Source organism: Lithobates pipiens, unplaced genomic scaffold, assembly GCF_037356315.1.
Source record: "Lithobates pipiens isolate NorthernLeopardFrog02 unplaced genomic scaffold, aLitPip1_a1.2 Scaffold_19, whole genome shotgun sequence".
Lineage (NCBI taxonomy): Eukaryota > Metazoa > Chordata > Amphibia > Anura > Ranidae > Lithobates > Lithobates pipiens.
Window position 1 is genome coordinate 564,920,850 of NW_027507764.1, and position 14,623 is coordinate 564,935,472.

At 43.8% G+C, this 14,623-nt stretch overlaps 1 protein-coding gene across 3 annotated transcripts in view; it reads left to right on the top strand.

Annotated features, from left to right (window-relative positions):
- The window catches only part of PHF20L1 (PHD finger protein 20 like 1), a 225,665-nt gene that overhangs the window by 82,127 nt on the left and 128,915 nt on the right, over positions 1 to 14,623 (top strand). For all 3 annotated transcript variants that reach the window (XR_013277714.1, XM_077493366.1, XM_077493365.1), the window contains exon 6: positions 4,509 to 4,710. Coding sequence is in view for 2 of the 3 variants with exons in the window: in XM_077493366.1 (XP_077349492.1) it covers positions 4,509 to 4,710 (202 nt within the window). In the remaining variant the exon portion in view is untranslated. The remainder of the gene's footprint in view (positions 1 to 4,508; positions 4,711 to 14,623) is intronic.

Sequence of the window (14,623 nt, forward strand, 5' to 3'; positions counted from 1 at the left end):
GAGCAGAGAGAATTCCTTGCATAGCAAGAATCATGAAACACTTTTGTCAAGACTGCAACGGGAAAAAAATTGCGATACTCTAGTATTGGAAATTTGTGTGCACAATGTTTACAGTATAAGGCAGGAAACAAGAGCTAAATGGCACTAATTGGGCGAGCAGCACAGGTCCCTAAAAGTCCAGCTCAAAGCGGTTGTCCAGTCAATTGTTAAAAGATTAAAAATCAGCAGCTACAAAACCTGTAGCTACTGACATTTAATCAGATGCTTACCTTCCCCAGGATCTAGCAATGTCCTCATCCGGTCAGTTTCTTCACCGGGCTTTGGTCCCCATCATCGGCATACTAACTGTATACAGCTGGCGGTGACTGCTTGGGACTTCACAGCTGGCCGCTCACTGCGCAAGGGCAAGCAACGCTTTGCTAGTTGATCCCGCAGCTTTCAGTGACATGTCCCAGAAAGCTGTAGGGTAAGGAGGGGGCTGAACTGTCAAAACCAGGTATCCCCCCCCCCCCCCAATGATGTAAAAAATATTAAGCAGGAGGGGGTGGAGGAAGAGGGAGAAGTTCACCTTTAAACAATATAATGCTATCCACAGGCTCACTTAGGCTGCTTTCACACTGGGGCGGTATTCAGGCGTTACAGCGCTAAAAGTAGCGTCTGAAAAAAACCGGCCCCTTTCCCTTCAGTGTGAAAGCCGGAGGGCTTTCACATTGGAGCGATGCGCTGGCAGTGAAAAAAGTCCTGCTAGCCGCATCTTTGGAGCGGTGAAGGAGCGGTGTATTCACCGCTCCTATACCGCTCCTACCCATTGAAATCAATGGGACACCGCGGCAATACCGCCGGCAAAGCGCCTCTGCAGCGGCGCTTTGCGGGCGGGTTTAACCCTTTTTCGGGCGCTAGCGGGGGTTAAAACCACCCCGCTAGCGCCCGCAGACCGCCGCTAAAACGACGGTAAAGCGCCGCTAAAAATAGCGGCGCTTTACCGCCGACGCCGCTCCCGCCCCAGTGTGAAAGCAGCCTTAGGGCAGCCACCCCAGAGTAGAAAGCAGTGTGAAACCACCAGGCTTTCTGTAGATGACTCAGGACTGCTAGAAACGTGAAACAGGAAGTGCCAGTAACCATCTCTGTGTGCACAGGGGAGAAAGTGTGGAGGTGACGTCACAAGGATTGATTTGTGGACGTGGCTACGTGTTTCAGAGCATCCTGCTTTTTTACTCGGGGCCCCTAAAAAGTAATGTGTCATAGGAGTATGCACTTTTGTATGACACTACAGTGAAAATGTTGAAGATTTTAGGAAAATACATTTATATCTGAAATTCTGGTGCTGATTTCTTTGAGCTTGCTCTGTTAAAGGTAGCCCAGAGAAAAAAAATGTCTCTAGGCAAGGTAAGTATTTCAAACCTTGTGTTGCTGGAAATATACAGTGGGTATATAAAAGAATCACCCCTCTTTAAAATAAAATTTTATTGCTTTGCAGCCTGAAATGAAGACAGACGCAGTTTTTGTTTTATCCAGCTGTATTTAATCGGTGTAACTTAGAACATCCGAAGTAAAAGCTATAACACCAACAACCAGAAAAAAATTAAATAGATTCTAAAACAGAATCACCGAGTTGGAAAAAGGATCACCACCCCCTCCTAAATATGACTTGGAGACTTAATCAGGTGTAGCTAATCAGCTTCTCAATGGCACACAAAGTCATTTGACAACCAACTGTAATCAGCTGTGGTCATTTTGATTGCTTCAGCATGAAAAGGAATTTGCGTTGAGCATTTCAGTCCCTGATAGTGCAACTGAAGCTAAAAATCAACTATGGGTGCCAAGGCACTGTCACTGGGATCTCGGGGATAAAGTTGTGGATAGGCACAAGTCAGGAGATGCATACAGAAACATTTCAAATGTTTTATCAATGCCTAGAAGCACAGTGAAGTCTATTATTAAGAAGTGTAAGGTATTTGGTACAACACAAACCCTCCCATTGGATCAGGACTTTGCTTCAAACTGGGTAAAAGAGCCAGGAGGAAACTGGTCGGAGAGGCTACCAAGAGGCCTACAGCAACTCTGAAGCAGTTGTTGGAATTTAAGACAGAGTGTCCATTGTGTGCATGTGACAAATTCTTCTCCACAAATGTGGCTTGTATGGGAGGGTTGCAAGAAAAAAAGCCACTCCTCAAGAAAGGCCACATGCAGTCCCGACTGAGCTTTGCCAAAACGCACCTTGAAGATTTTGAGGCCACGTGGAAAAAGTTATGGTTAGCTGTTACAGCTCACCATCCAAATAACACCATTTCTGCAGGAAAGCATGGAGGGGGTAAAATATCCTGTTATGGGATGTTCCTCTGCAGCAGGGACTGGAGCACTTCTCAGGATATAAGAAAAATGGATGTGGCAAAATACCATCAAATTCTTGAGGAAAATCTGCTGCCCTCTGCCAGAAAGTTGTTTATGGGAAGACGGTTTACCTTCCAACATGACAGTGACCCAAAGCACACAGCAATAAATGACAACATAATGATTGAAGGCGAAAAAGGTGAATGTCCTTGCATGGCCAAGTCAGAGCCCAGACTTAAACCCCATTGAAAATCTGTGGAATGACTTGAAGACACCAGTCCACAAATGGTCATCATCAATTTATTTTTTATTGTGATTTGTGTACCCGAGATTTCACAAGACAAACCATACAGGGACGACCATAAAAGGGTACAGAGATAACTAACCTTCTGTGTGGTATGTATAATATGCATACAAATGTAAAGCTTGCATTAAATCAGTTAGCAGCCATCAGGTCTTAAGCCTCGTACACGTGGTACGATTGTTGGGGATTGTCTGTTGACAGACTGTTGTCCTACAATCTTACCGTTAGTACGTTCCTTTTGACAATTGTTGTCCAACTTTCGGGCAACAAATGTTGGATGGCAGGCTAGTAAATTTTCGGCAGACAACGGTTTGTCGTCCGATTTTCTGATGGTCAGTACACAAATCCGTCACACAAGTAGAGTACAAACAAGCATGCTCGGAATCGATGCTCACTAAACACGAAATTAGCAGAAGGTGCTCAAAGGGTGGCGCTCAAGAGCTGAAATTCCTCATAGTACGTCACTACGTTTGTGTTTGTGGCACGACAATTGTGCACCGTTGGTATACAAGACAGGATCCTGGCACACACCCCTTTTGACTAAAATCACTCACTCGGTTGGCCAAACAATCGTACCATGTGTACGAGGCTTTAGGCTGGGTTCACACCATCGCCGAATGTGGTTCACAGCAGGGGTCTGGTGCGTCCTGGTTTACTGTTTCAGGTTCGATTTCAGCCTGAATTTTTGGCCGAATTCGGACCTGAAACAGACCAAAAGATGCACAGCTGGTCAAAATTTCCTGCTATTGCAAATTGGATACGGGGGAGATTGCATCCAATTCTCATTGGTGTGAACCCAGCCTTATGCCGAGTGCACACGATCTGAGTTTTTGTCTGAAAAATCTTTCCATTTTTTTCCCGACTGAATTCCACTCAAGCTTGGCTTGCATACACACGGTCACACACAAGGGACGTACAGCACTACGACGAGCTGAGAAAATGAAGTTCAATGCTTCTGAGCATACGTCAAATTGTTTCCGAGCATGCGTAGGAATTTTGCATGTCAGAATTGCTACAGATGATCGGAATTTCTGATTGGAACGTTTTCCGTCGGAAAAATGGAGAACCTGCTCTCAATCCTTTACTGTTGGAAATTCTGCCAGCAAAAGTTCGATGGAGCATACACATGGTCGGAATTTCCGACCAAAAGCTCTCATTGGACTTTTGCTGGCGGGATTTCCAATGGCTTTAGTAATCGAACAATCTTTAAATCGGTTCTCAGCCAACAAAACGGGTAACTTGGCTAGAGGCGACAGATGGCATCACCATCAAATTTAACTGAACTTGAGTAGTTCTGCAAAGAAGATTGCGCAAATATTGCAAAGTCTAGATGTGCAAAGTTAGTAGAGAATTATCCCAACAGATTAAAGGCTGCAATTAACGCAAAATGTGGTTCAACAAAATACTGGCACAAAGGGGTAATCCTTTTTCCAACCCAGCAATTATGCTTTTGAATCTTTTTTTCATTTTTTTTTTCTGACATGTTGGTCTTATCTTTCTCTTGGATGTTATAAATACAGCTGGATAAAGCAAAAATGGCGTGTGTCTTTCAAGCTGCAAAAGCAATAAAATGTGATTATTTTAGGGGGGGGGGGGTGGAGGGTGGATTTATTTCTATGCCCACTGTATGCATGGCAGCAAAACGGTTATCATGGCTTTATATTTGTTTTGTAGTCCTGTCTAGCCCAGATCCTCTTTACGTACTCTTTTAATAGAATACAATGAATAATACACGTACTTATTCCTTTTTACTGCTGGGTCTTGTAGTCCTTCAGAAGTCATTGCATTCTCTGATACCTCCATGAACTGTACACTTTGCTTCTTTTTTTTTTTTTTTTTCAATAATTTTGACAAACCTGCTTTCTGCATCCAGGACTGGATTGCCTTAGTGAAAGCAGCTGCTGCAGTGGTCAAGAATAAGGCTACAAGCAAACCGAGGACCAGTGTGAACAGCAATAAGGACAAAGAAGAAAGAAAAACACACAAAACGTCTTTCAAAAAAGAGGACACTCCAATTAGTAAACCCCTGGAATTTTTTCACAAGGAGGAAGAGCCAACGTCCAGCCAGAAACTAGGTATATTCCCTTAAGTGGAATTTGTGCTTAAGATGGCCACTTGATGTGACTGTAGCATTATTTATGAACGGCTAAATATTATCACTGTGGTGACTGAGCACAGGAGGCTGTACCTTTTTTATAGAGGACAAGTCTTTTATTTATTTTATTTTTTTATTATTATTTATTAAGTAGATAGATTCATGTTAATTTGAGGTATTTCTCTATCTTGGTTGTACAGTACAGCACAGGCAAAGTATTCATAGACCCTGACTTATAAGCACATACCTTTTAGGTGATTTGAGAGTGGCAACGTTTTTGAAGACACATTCCCTGGGTGCCTCCCCTATAACCCTAACTTATTCTGTTTGTTTTGCATTTTTGCTAGTGTCCTAAGGTGATGGACCTCTTGTCCCTTGCAGACAACTCGCTCTTAACTAGTTGATCACACTGGCATTGAAAGCAGGCGTTTGAGGGGCATTTTTAACACTCTTCAAACGCTTATGTAAATGATACTTTGGATAGCACACAGTGCTGTTCAGATCATAAAAACATGATGCTTTAGCATTGAAGCCTCATGTGGAGTCTGGAGGAGTTTGAAGCCTTACATAGACTCCTATTTAAGTCTATTGTAACACTCAAATGCACTGGCAGGCGTTTGCAGTGTTTTTAAAATGAGTTTTAAATAATGAAAAAAAAATACGCAGGAGGAATATAATGTCCTACAATGCCCTGTAATTATATAGGAGAGCTTGGTGTCTTGCAGTCACTTCCTTCTATGCACTTGTTTCTGCTGCTTGAAGATGGCTGACATCAACTTCTGAGGGTAGGTGCATAAATCATAATATCATGATACAGGGCATGAAAGTGCCCTTTAGAATATCTCTCTTAAACCCGTCAAAAACATGCACAGTGTTTGGGGAGCTTTTTTAAAGCACCATTACTGCTTGTATAAGCCAGTCTAATGCCTATTCTAGGGCACATTACTGCCAGTCTGTGCCTATGCTGAAGCGCATTAACGCCAGTCTATGCCTATACTGAAGTGCATTAACGCTATAGAAGTGTTAGGAATTTAGTCAAGTGTTAGCAAGCTCTTATTATTTTTATCTTTGGATTCTTCAACTCCTAGATCATCTCCTCCACTGCTTTCTACTACCACAGAGAGAAGCAGTGCATCCAGGTGGGCTTAATCTCAGTAGAACTTTTGGAGCTACTGTACCCAGGTCCCAAATTTAGGAACTTGCAGTCGGGGTGCATTACAGGTCCAGGGCTGTGGTCCAAATGCTGTGGAAACCCGTGTGATGGGTGATGCAGAGACTAAATATACAGTCCAGCATCATGGACAGGCAAGGCAGGGTCACCTTGTATCTCTGACCTTTCTGTAAAAACTGGGACCATGTTTGGAATGTATTTACTTTCCAGTGTAAACTTTTCAAAATAAGCACTACATTTTAACCACTTAGACCTTAGTCTTAGGTGGATGACCTAGGTCAGGGATATGCAATTTGCAGACCTCCAGCTGTTGCAGAACTACAAGTCCCATGAGGCATAGCAAGACTCTGACAGCCACAAGCATGACACCCAGAGGCAGAGGCATGATGGGACTTGTAGTTTGGCAACAGCTGGAGGTCCGCTAATTGCATATCCCTGACCTAGGTGTTGTATCACACCACTGATCACACACTTTACCTCCATTTCCACCAAAATTATTTTGCTCAAAGCCAATGCTTGAGATTTGGGAATCAGAGACATCCCACGGTGAGATTCTGCATTTGAGTACTAGACCTCATAGTAGTCTCCTTTTTGAGGTTGTATCCTTTGCCCAGTTTCATTTAAGACTGCCCCAACACAAAATCTTGTCAACCTGGAACACACATGCTCCTTCTTTTGACCTGCCTATGCTTTTGTCTAGCGAAGCAGAGATTCCCTAACTTGGTGGTTCTCTAGTCCAGCCTTAACAGTAGTTTGTTTGAGCTAGAGACCGTGCTGGACCAGTAGAATGGTTTGTGATAGATATTGGATGGTTCTGCGGGTGAATGATGGTGTTGATCTCTCTGTGGATATATGGGCTGCTACCTTGCTGGTACGACAGAGCTGCATACAGTTTTATTCTTTGTCGTACATCACGGGACACAGAGCCATAGTTATTAACCATATCTTCAGGTGATAGACACTGGCACGCTCAATACAGGACGTTCACTCCCTATATAACCCCTCCTTCTACCAGGAGTACCTCTGTTTTTTCGCTAGTGTCTATGGTGTTGGTCACAAAGGAAGATGTGCTCTGAGGAGCTCCACTGGAGGAATCTTTGCTGGATTTAAAAAGCCTCCACAGACTGGATCCATCCAAAGTGCCACTGAGGCCAAGGTGGATGGTACCCGGGCCTGGTATAAGAAGCACGAGGTTTTGACTGTAATGCCTCTCCTTGCAGTGCTGGACCCCGGAACCCAGGTCATGCTCACATTACCTAAAGTTTTTCCTCACGGGGTGCTGTACAGGTCCAAGGGCGTGGAACCCTGATAAAAAGGGTCCTTCAAGGCTTGTTAAACAAAGCCCGCCATGATGGGTGAAGGTTGGATCTGTCTGTCATCAGCAGTATCCTGCGGCAAGGATAAGGTAAGTGAAGAAGCCTAGGAACTGTAAAAAGTCCACATATGGTTTTTCTTCCTTGGGGAAAAGTTGATGTTGTCATGCCTTAAATCTCCACCAGAGGGAGTAAATACACATACCTTAATTTGTTGTCTTCACTTGCGGCTCAGTGTCAGTCTGTTTGTGGATTCAGCAGCAGCTTGTCACAGCGGGGATTCCTCATGGAGGTAAAAGAGATCTGCCATCTGCATTTCTCCCCTCCCCTGGAGGGACTAAATGGATTAGAGAATCAACAAATGTTGCTGTGGCCCTTGTATAAGCATTCTTTCCCTCCAAAGAGATTCGCAGTACTCTATCCCATGGAGGAGAAATTCACCAAAGGATGGAATGTACCAACAGTTGACGCTGCTATATCCAGTGTGAATAAAAGTCTAACTTGTCCAGTAGGCAATGCACAAATGCTTAAGGATCCAATGGATAAAAGGTGTTCCTGTTAAAATCCTTGTTTTCTTTGGCTGGTGCAGTTACTCAGCCTGCAGTCGCTGCAATAGGCATCTATCGATCCCTAAAGGACCAGTTTAGACAGGCCCTTAAGGAGGTTCTCGTACAACAAGCCCGGGATTTGGCTAAACTACCAAGAGCATTATGTTTTGCTATAAACGCCATTAAAGATTCTATTCACCAGGCGTCCCGCTTTGCACTTGTGATAGTGCACATGCGTAGGGTCCTGTTGTTAAAAAATTGGTCAGCTGAAGCACCATGCAAAAGGCTCCTGACTGGTTTTCCTTTTCATGGGGATTGGCTATTTGGGGATGATTTGGACAAATATATCCAAAAGATTTCAAGTTGGAAAAGTACCCTTTTGCCAGTCAAAAGAAGGAATAAACTCCCTTCATTTAAACAGGCTCTTTCTACAGCGCCAGGGGAGAAGTCCTGCAAAACCATTCGAAAGCCTCTTTATGAAGGGGCACCCCCATTCGTCAGGGTGGGGGGAACACTTCTGCAGTTCTCAGTCTGGCAAGAGGAAATCCAGGACAGATGGGTCATCTCCACGGTAACTCTAGGGTACAAACCTGACTTTTGGGAATATCCACCGCCTCGTTTTCTGAGGTCAAACGTTCCCAAAGATCCAGGGAAAAGGCAATCTCTGTTTCGGGCATAAGACCGATTACTGGTTCAGGGGGTGATCATGCAAATTCCCACAGAAGATCAAGGTTTGGGGTTTTATTCAAACCTCTTTACGGTACCAAAACCGAATGGAGTTGTCGGACCCATTCTATGTCTAAAGAATCTATGTCAGTTCCTGAAGGTCTGCTCTTTTCGCATGGAGTCGATAAGGTCGGTGGTTTCTGTCCTACAAGGAGGAGAACTTCTGTCGTCTATCGACATCAGGGGTGCATATCTGCATGTTCCTAAATTTTTCGCTCACCAAAGGTTTCTGCGGTTCGAGGTAGAACGGCATAATTTTCAGTTTGTAGCCTTGCCCTTCAGGCTGGCTACAGCACCCGGGGTGTTTACAAAAGTTCTGGCTCCATCTCTAGCCAGGTTAAGGGCGCAGGGCATAACAGTCTTGGTGTACCTGGACGATCTATTGCTTCATTTGAAGCGGTGCCCTATGCCCAGTTCCATTCCAGACTGTTTCAAAACAGTATCCTGTCTGCTTGGAACAAAATGGTTCAAGCTCTAGACTTGCCAATGCGGCTGTCCCCAAAGGTGACCCAGAGCCTCAGTTGGTGGTTTGTAACCCAGAATCTGCTGAAAGGAAAGTCCTTCAGACCAGTTATCTGGAAGGTGGTAATGACAGATGCCAGCCTTTCAGGTTGGGGAGCAGTTCTAGAAAGGACAACTGTCCAGGGACAATGGTCAAGTGCCGAAAGAACCTTGCCCATTAACATCCTAGAGATTCGGGCAGCTCATCTGACTCTGAAGGCCGGACATTAAGGTTACAAGGTTGTCCTGTCAGGATCCAATCCAACAATGTCATAGCTGTGGCTTATATCAATCATCAGGGGGGCACCAAGAGTCTCGCAGCACAGAGGGAGGTGAACCATATCCTGACTTAGGCACAGAACATTCCTTTCTGCCCATCGGCAGTTTTCATTCCGGGAGTAGAGAATTGGCAGGCGGACTTCTTGCACCGCCAGCAGTTGCTCCCGAGGGAATGGTCCCTTCACCGACATTTTTTTGGCTGTTTGCCAAAAATGGGGGACTCCAGGTGTAGATCTTCTAGCATCCAGATTCAACATGAAGTTGGTCAACTTTGTGTTAAGGACAAGGGATCCACTCACATTCGGACCAGATGAGTTGGTTACTCCGTGGGATTAGTTCTCACTGATTTATGCGTTTCCCCCTATTCAGTTGCTGCCACAATTTCTTTTCAGGATCAAGTTGGAAAGAAAGCTGGTAATTCTTGTAGCATGGCCCAGAAGGTCTGGGTATGCAGAAATCATAAAGATGGAGGTGGGTAATCCATGGTCCCTTCCACTATGTCCGGACCTACTCTCACAGAAGCCGATATTCCATCCTACCTTACAAACTTTAAATTTAATGGCTTGGCTATTGAAACCCACATTGTGAAGAAACGTGGGCTATCCGGGTCAGTTCTCTCTACCTTGATTAATGCAAGGAAGCCGGCATCCAGAGTCATATATTATAGAGTCTGGGGGGCTTACGTTTCTTGGTGTGAATCCAAGGGTTTACATCCTTGTAAATATAGCATAGGCAGAATTCTTACCTTTCTACAATTAGGAGTAGAGATGAAATTGGCCTTGAGTACTATTAACGGCCAAGTCTTGGCCTTATCGGTCTTATTTCAAAGACCGCCTGCTTCGAATTCTTTGGTCCGGGTTTTTATGCAAGGGGGATGCGGCTTAATCCGCAAGTTAGATCTCCTTTTGAATCCTTGGGACTTAAACTTTGTTTTGTCAGTGTTACAGAAACAGCCCTTTGAACCGATACAGCATACTCCTTTGGTCCTTTTGACGAGGAAGTTGGTATTCTTGGTTGTTATATCCTCAGCAAGGAGGGTTTCGGAATTGGCTACTCTTTCTTGTAAAGAGCCATATTTGATTATTCACGAGGACAGGGTCGCGTTGCGTCCTCGCCCAAGTTTTCTGCCTAAAGTGGTCTCAGGTTTTCCCTTGAACCAAGATATTGTCCTACTATTGCTTTTTACAAAACCATGTTCTAAGGAAGAGAAGTCCCTACATTGTCTTGATGTGGTGAGGGCGGTCAAGGTCTATTTAGAGACAACCGCTCAGATCCGGAAGACTGCTGTCCTATTTGTGCTGCCAGAGGGTCCTAGGAAAGGTCAGGCAGTGTTGTGATCCACAATTTCTAAGTGGATTTGTCAAGTTATGATTCAGGCTTATGGTTTAAAACACGGCTATGCAATTAGCGGACCTCCAGCTGTTGAAAATCTACAAGTCCTATCATGCCTCTGCCTCTGGGTGTCATGCTTGTGGCTGTCAGAGTCTTGCTATGTCTCATGGGGTAGTTCTGCAACAGCTGGAGGCCTGCTAATTGCATATCCCTGGTTTAAAAGGTAAAATTCTGCCTTTTCAAGTCAAGGCGTGCTCTACCAGAACAATTGGTGCTTCTTGGGCAGTGCATTTCCAGGCCTCCATGGCTCAGATCTGTAAGGCTGCAATTTGGTCTTCAGTGCATACATTCACCAGGTTTTATCAGGTGGATGTAAAAAGGCATGAGGATATCGCCTTTGGGCGCAGTGTGCTGCAGGCAACAGTATAGGTCCTCAAGTCTGGGAGCACCCTACGTGTTGTCTCCCTCCCCTCAAATAGCATTGCTATGGGTCGTCCCATATAGTTAGTAACTATGGCTCTGTGTCCCGTTATGTACGATAAAGAAAATAGGATTTTTATAACAGCTTACCTTTTTAAAATCCTTTTCTTGGAGTACATCACGGGACAGAGAGGTCCCTCCCCTCTTTTTTGGGATTTTTGTATATTGCTTTGCTACAAAACAGAGGTACTCCTGGTAGGAGGAGGGGTTATATAGGGAGTGCCAGTGTCCGTCACCTGATGGTACCTATATGGTTAATAACTATGGCTCTGTGTCCTGTGATGTACTCCAAGAAAAGGATTTTACAGGTAAGCTGTTATAAAAATCCTATTTTATCTGTTCTATTTATAAATTTATATATAATGTTAGTATTTATGAATTGATTTATCATCCTATGTACACATAGATTATTATAGTTTATTATTAGTATTATCATGATTTCTAGAGCTTATACTCTTAAGGACAAATCTGCTAAGCTTTTAAGCGTCCACTCTATCAGATCAGTGGGAATTTCTTTGGGATTCCGACACCAGGACTCTGTAGCCCGGCTGTGCCACTTGGTCTTCTGGTCATACCTTTTTAAAGCTCTCGATAGAAAATTACGGCGCTACTATGCAACAAAAGAAGCTGCTGACACTGCGATGTAATGTAATTGTGTAAAAGATAAAAGAAAAAAGTGCAGCACTAAATAAAATACGGTTCATTTTGAATTGAACTAACAATAAAAAGACATGTAAGTGACAAGAACTGGATGAACGTGTACCAATATATAAGTGTTAAACCTATCCATGAATAAAAAAATCAATTACTGGTGACACTAAAAATAAACATATCTAAAAATCAATGAGCCATGAGACTCAGTTAAAGATGGAATGTCCTCCAACATCAGCAAATAACCAACATCTGCAAATTAAGTTCATAAGAAAAAAACTAAGCTAAAGTAAAAACTTAAAAATAAATATAGAAATCTGAGAATCTGTTCAATGAAGACCGTGATGGATAATCATCTTCTTACCAGGGATTGTGCGTTCGCCACCCAGGGGTAGGGGTAGGTACTCTTGCCGGAGGAAGTATGGAGCGAGCTCTCTGTAAGTTTACGCATTTCGTCCTGGGGTTAAAGTCCATTAGGACAAAATGCTGGATGAGACTTCGGCACATTGTATTTGGATCTCCAGTGACCGTTCGCAAGAGTTCCTGTCTCTATCCTCAAGCTTCTTTGACTTGCTGCCGCTGGCATGCAAGTCCACTTCCTTGCTCCATCTTTAGCTGAGTCTCATGGTTCGTTGATTTTTGCACATGTTTATTTTTAGTGTCACCAGCAACTGATTTTACATTCACGATATGTTTAGCACTTATGCACTTTAATGTGGGTACACGTTCATCCAATTCTTGTCACTTGCATGTCTTTTTACTTTTAGTTCAATTCACATTGAACCTTATTTTAGCTCTGCACTTTTTTCTTTTATCTTTTTAAAGATCTACCGGGCATTCCCATTCTTCTGTGGATGCCACTTTCCCCCAAGGTATTTTCAGTGGCATGCTGAAGTTGGGCATTTTGGTCCTTGTTCTTGGACCTGTTGGCACAGTTTTGTTTATCTAGTTTTTGCCCACCCTTCTCATTCATTGAGTGGGGGATGTCCCAGGGTCTGTGAATATTTTGCCAGTGTCCTGTAAGTGTACTCTAAGATAAGAGGAATTTTGACTTGCCTGTAAATACCGTATTTTGGAGTACAGAACACAGGTCACCCTCTCTTCCATTCCATGGCTACTCTGCATTACTTGCTACAAAACTGAAGACTCACAGAGCGGTGTAGGGTTATAGGGGGGGCTCCCAATGGACATGTCCTAAAAGGCTTTGTCAGTGTCTAATTACCTGAAGGTATAACGAACGGTCTATGAATACTTTGCCTGTATCCTGTGCTCCCAAGATATGGGATTATCGGGCAAGTCAATATTCCCCCCCCCTTTTTTTTTTTTTTTTTTTTTTCTTCTGGCTGAAAGTTTGGTTCGAACTGTCCAATTTGTGACTACCTTAAAGTGGTTGTAAACCCTTAAAAAAACAAAAAAAAACCTGCAAGACAAAGGCATAATCCGCTAGTATGCATAGCATACTAGCTCATTATGTATTACCTTACATTGAAGCCCCCCCCCCGGCCTCGGACATCTCTCCCAGAGCTTATTTCTGGGTATCACGGCTCCGGCGCAGTGATCGGCCGGAGCCGCAATGACATCTCTACCGCGCGGGAACCGGTGGTAACGGCATATCTAACTGAAGCAACGGCATGACATTCCATTATTTCAGTGCGCATGTGCGAGCACTTTAGCACATGCCGACACGGGGATATTTCCTAAACAGTACAGGTTTAGGAGATATCCAGGGTAACTACAGGTAAGCCTTAATATAGGCTTACCTTTAGCATTAACTTATAACAGTGGGTTAACAACCACTTTAAAGTGTATGTGAACTAACTTTCTTGTTTATTGGTAAAGGGGAAAGGGTTAGCTCACCTGTCAAGCTTTTATTGCCGTCTCTGCCCCTATTGAAACCAAAAGTGATTGGAAATCCAAAAATGTTTAAAGTGGTCAACAGAGCAAGAAGTGACCAGACCTTATGACGAATGTTTCTGTTGCAAATAAGAGGGGAATTTTCCTCACTTTGGGGGAGGGGGGGGGGGGGGGGGTTACCTCTTAATTCCTGCTGCATCTCAAGGGCTAATAATAAAGGAAAACCTCACACAGACAGCTAGCAATAGTTAGTCACATTCAGACTTGACTTGTTCTGTAATGTTGAAGATGTTTTGTAGCTTAACCAAGACATGTTTTGTGTCAGGAAGGTACTCCAGTGTTCATGTCCGAACAGGTGCACTGTCCCCATAATTAATTCCCTGTGTAAAGGCAGATTTTGATTGCCCAAGAACATAGGGGAACGTTGTGGAATCACCCTGTTCTAGTTACATAATCCTACCCTTTGGTGCCTGGATGTCTGTATAGGTGCTGGTTTCCCAATGTTTTGGCTTGCTAAATATGTTCCAAGTTCAAAAAAATACTCGTTGATCGTCAAGAAATCCGTTGAGTTTTGTAATTTACTCTAGTGATCTGTGTGTGGCAGCAGGGAGGGTGGGTCTTAACGCCTACACAATCATGATACCACAGACAGCCAATCACTTGATCGGGAAGGGATTATGTATATGTGGAATGATCTGGCATGCAGCCCTCCATTAAGGCAATGACTGGGCAAGTTTTTCTAGCACCCAAGATGAAGATGCCAAAGTGCACACCGCCACTTTCACAAGCTTCCACTTATCAGGGGGAAGAAGTCAATAGTGAACAGACAGTTTAGCAAACCTTGTTTGATCTTTATTTTCTCCTTTGTGTCGTAGTGGGCCACACAGTGAAGATGCCTCAAAATGATAGGATTATAGGATGTCTGTCTGTACACATAGTGGTCAGGCTGGCACAAGGCACAGAAATGGCAGCTGATGTCAGCTGTTCCTAGGGTTGACACATTTTGCCCCATAAAAAAATATAGGAGCAGGTTGGGTT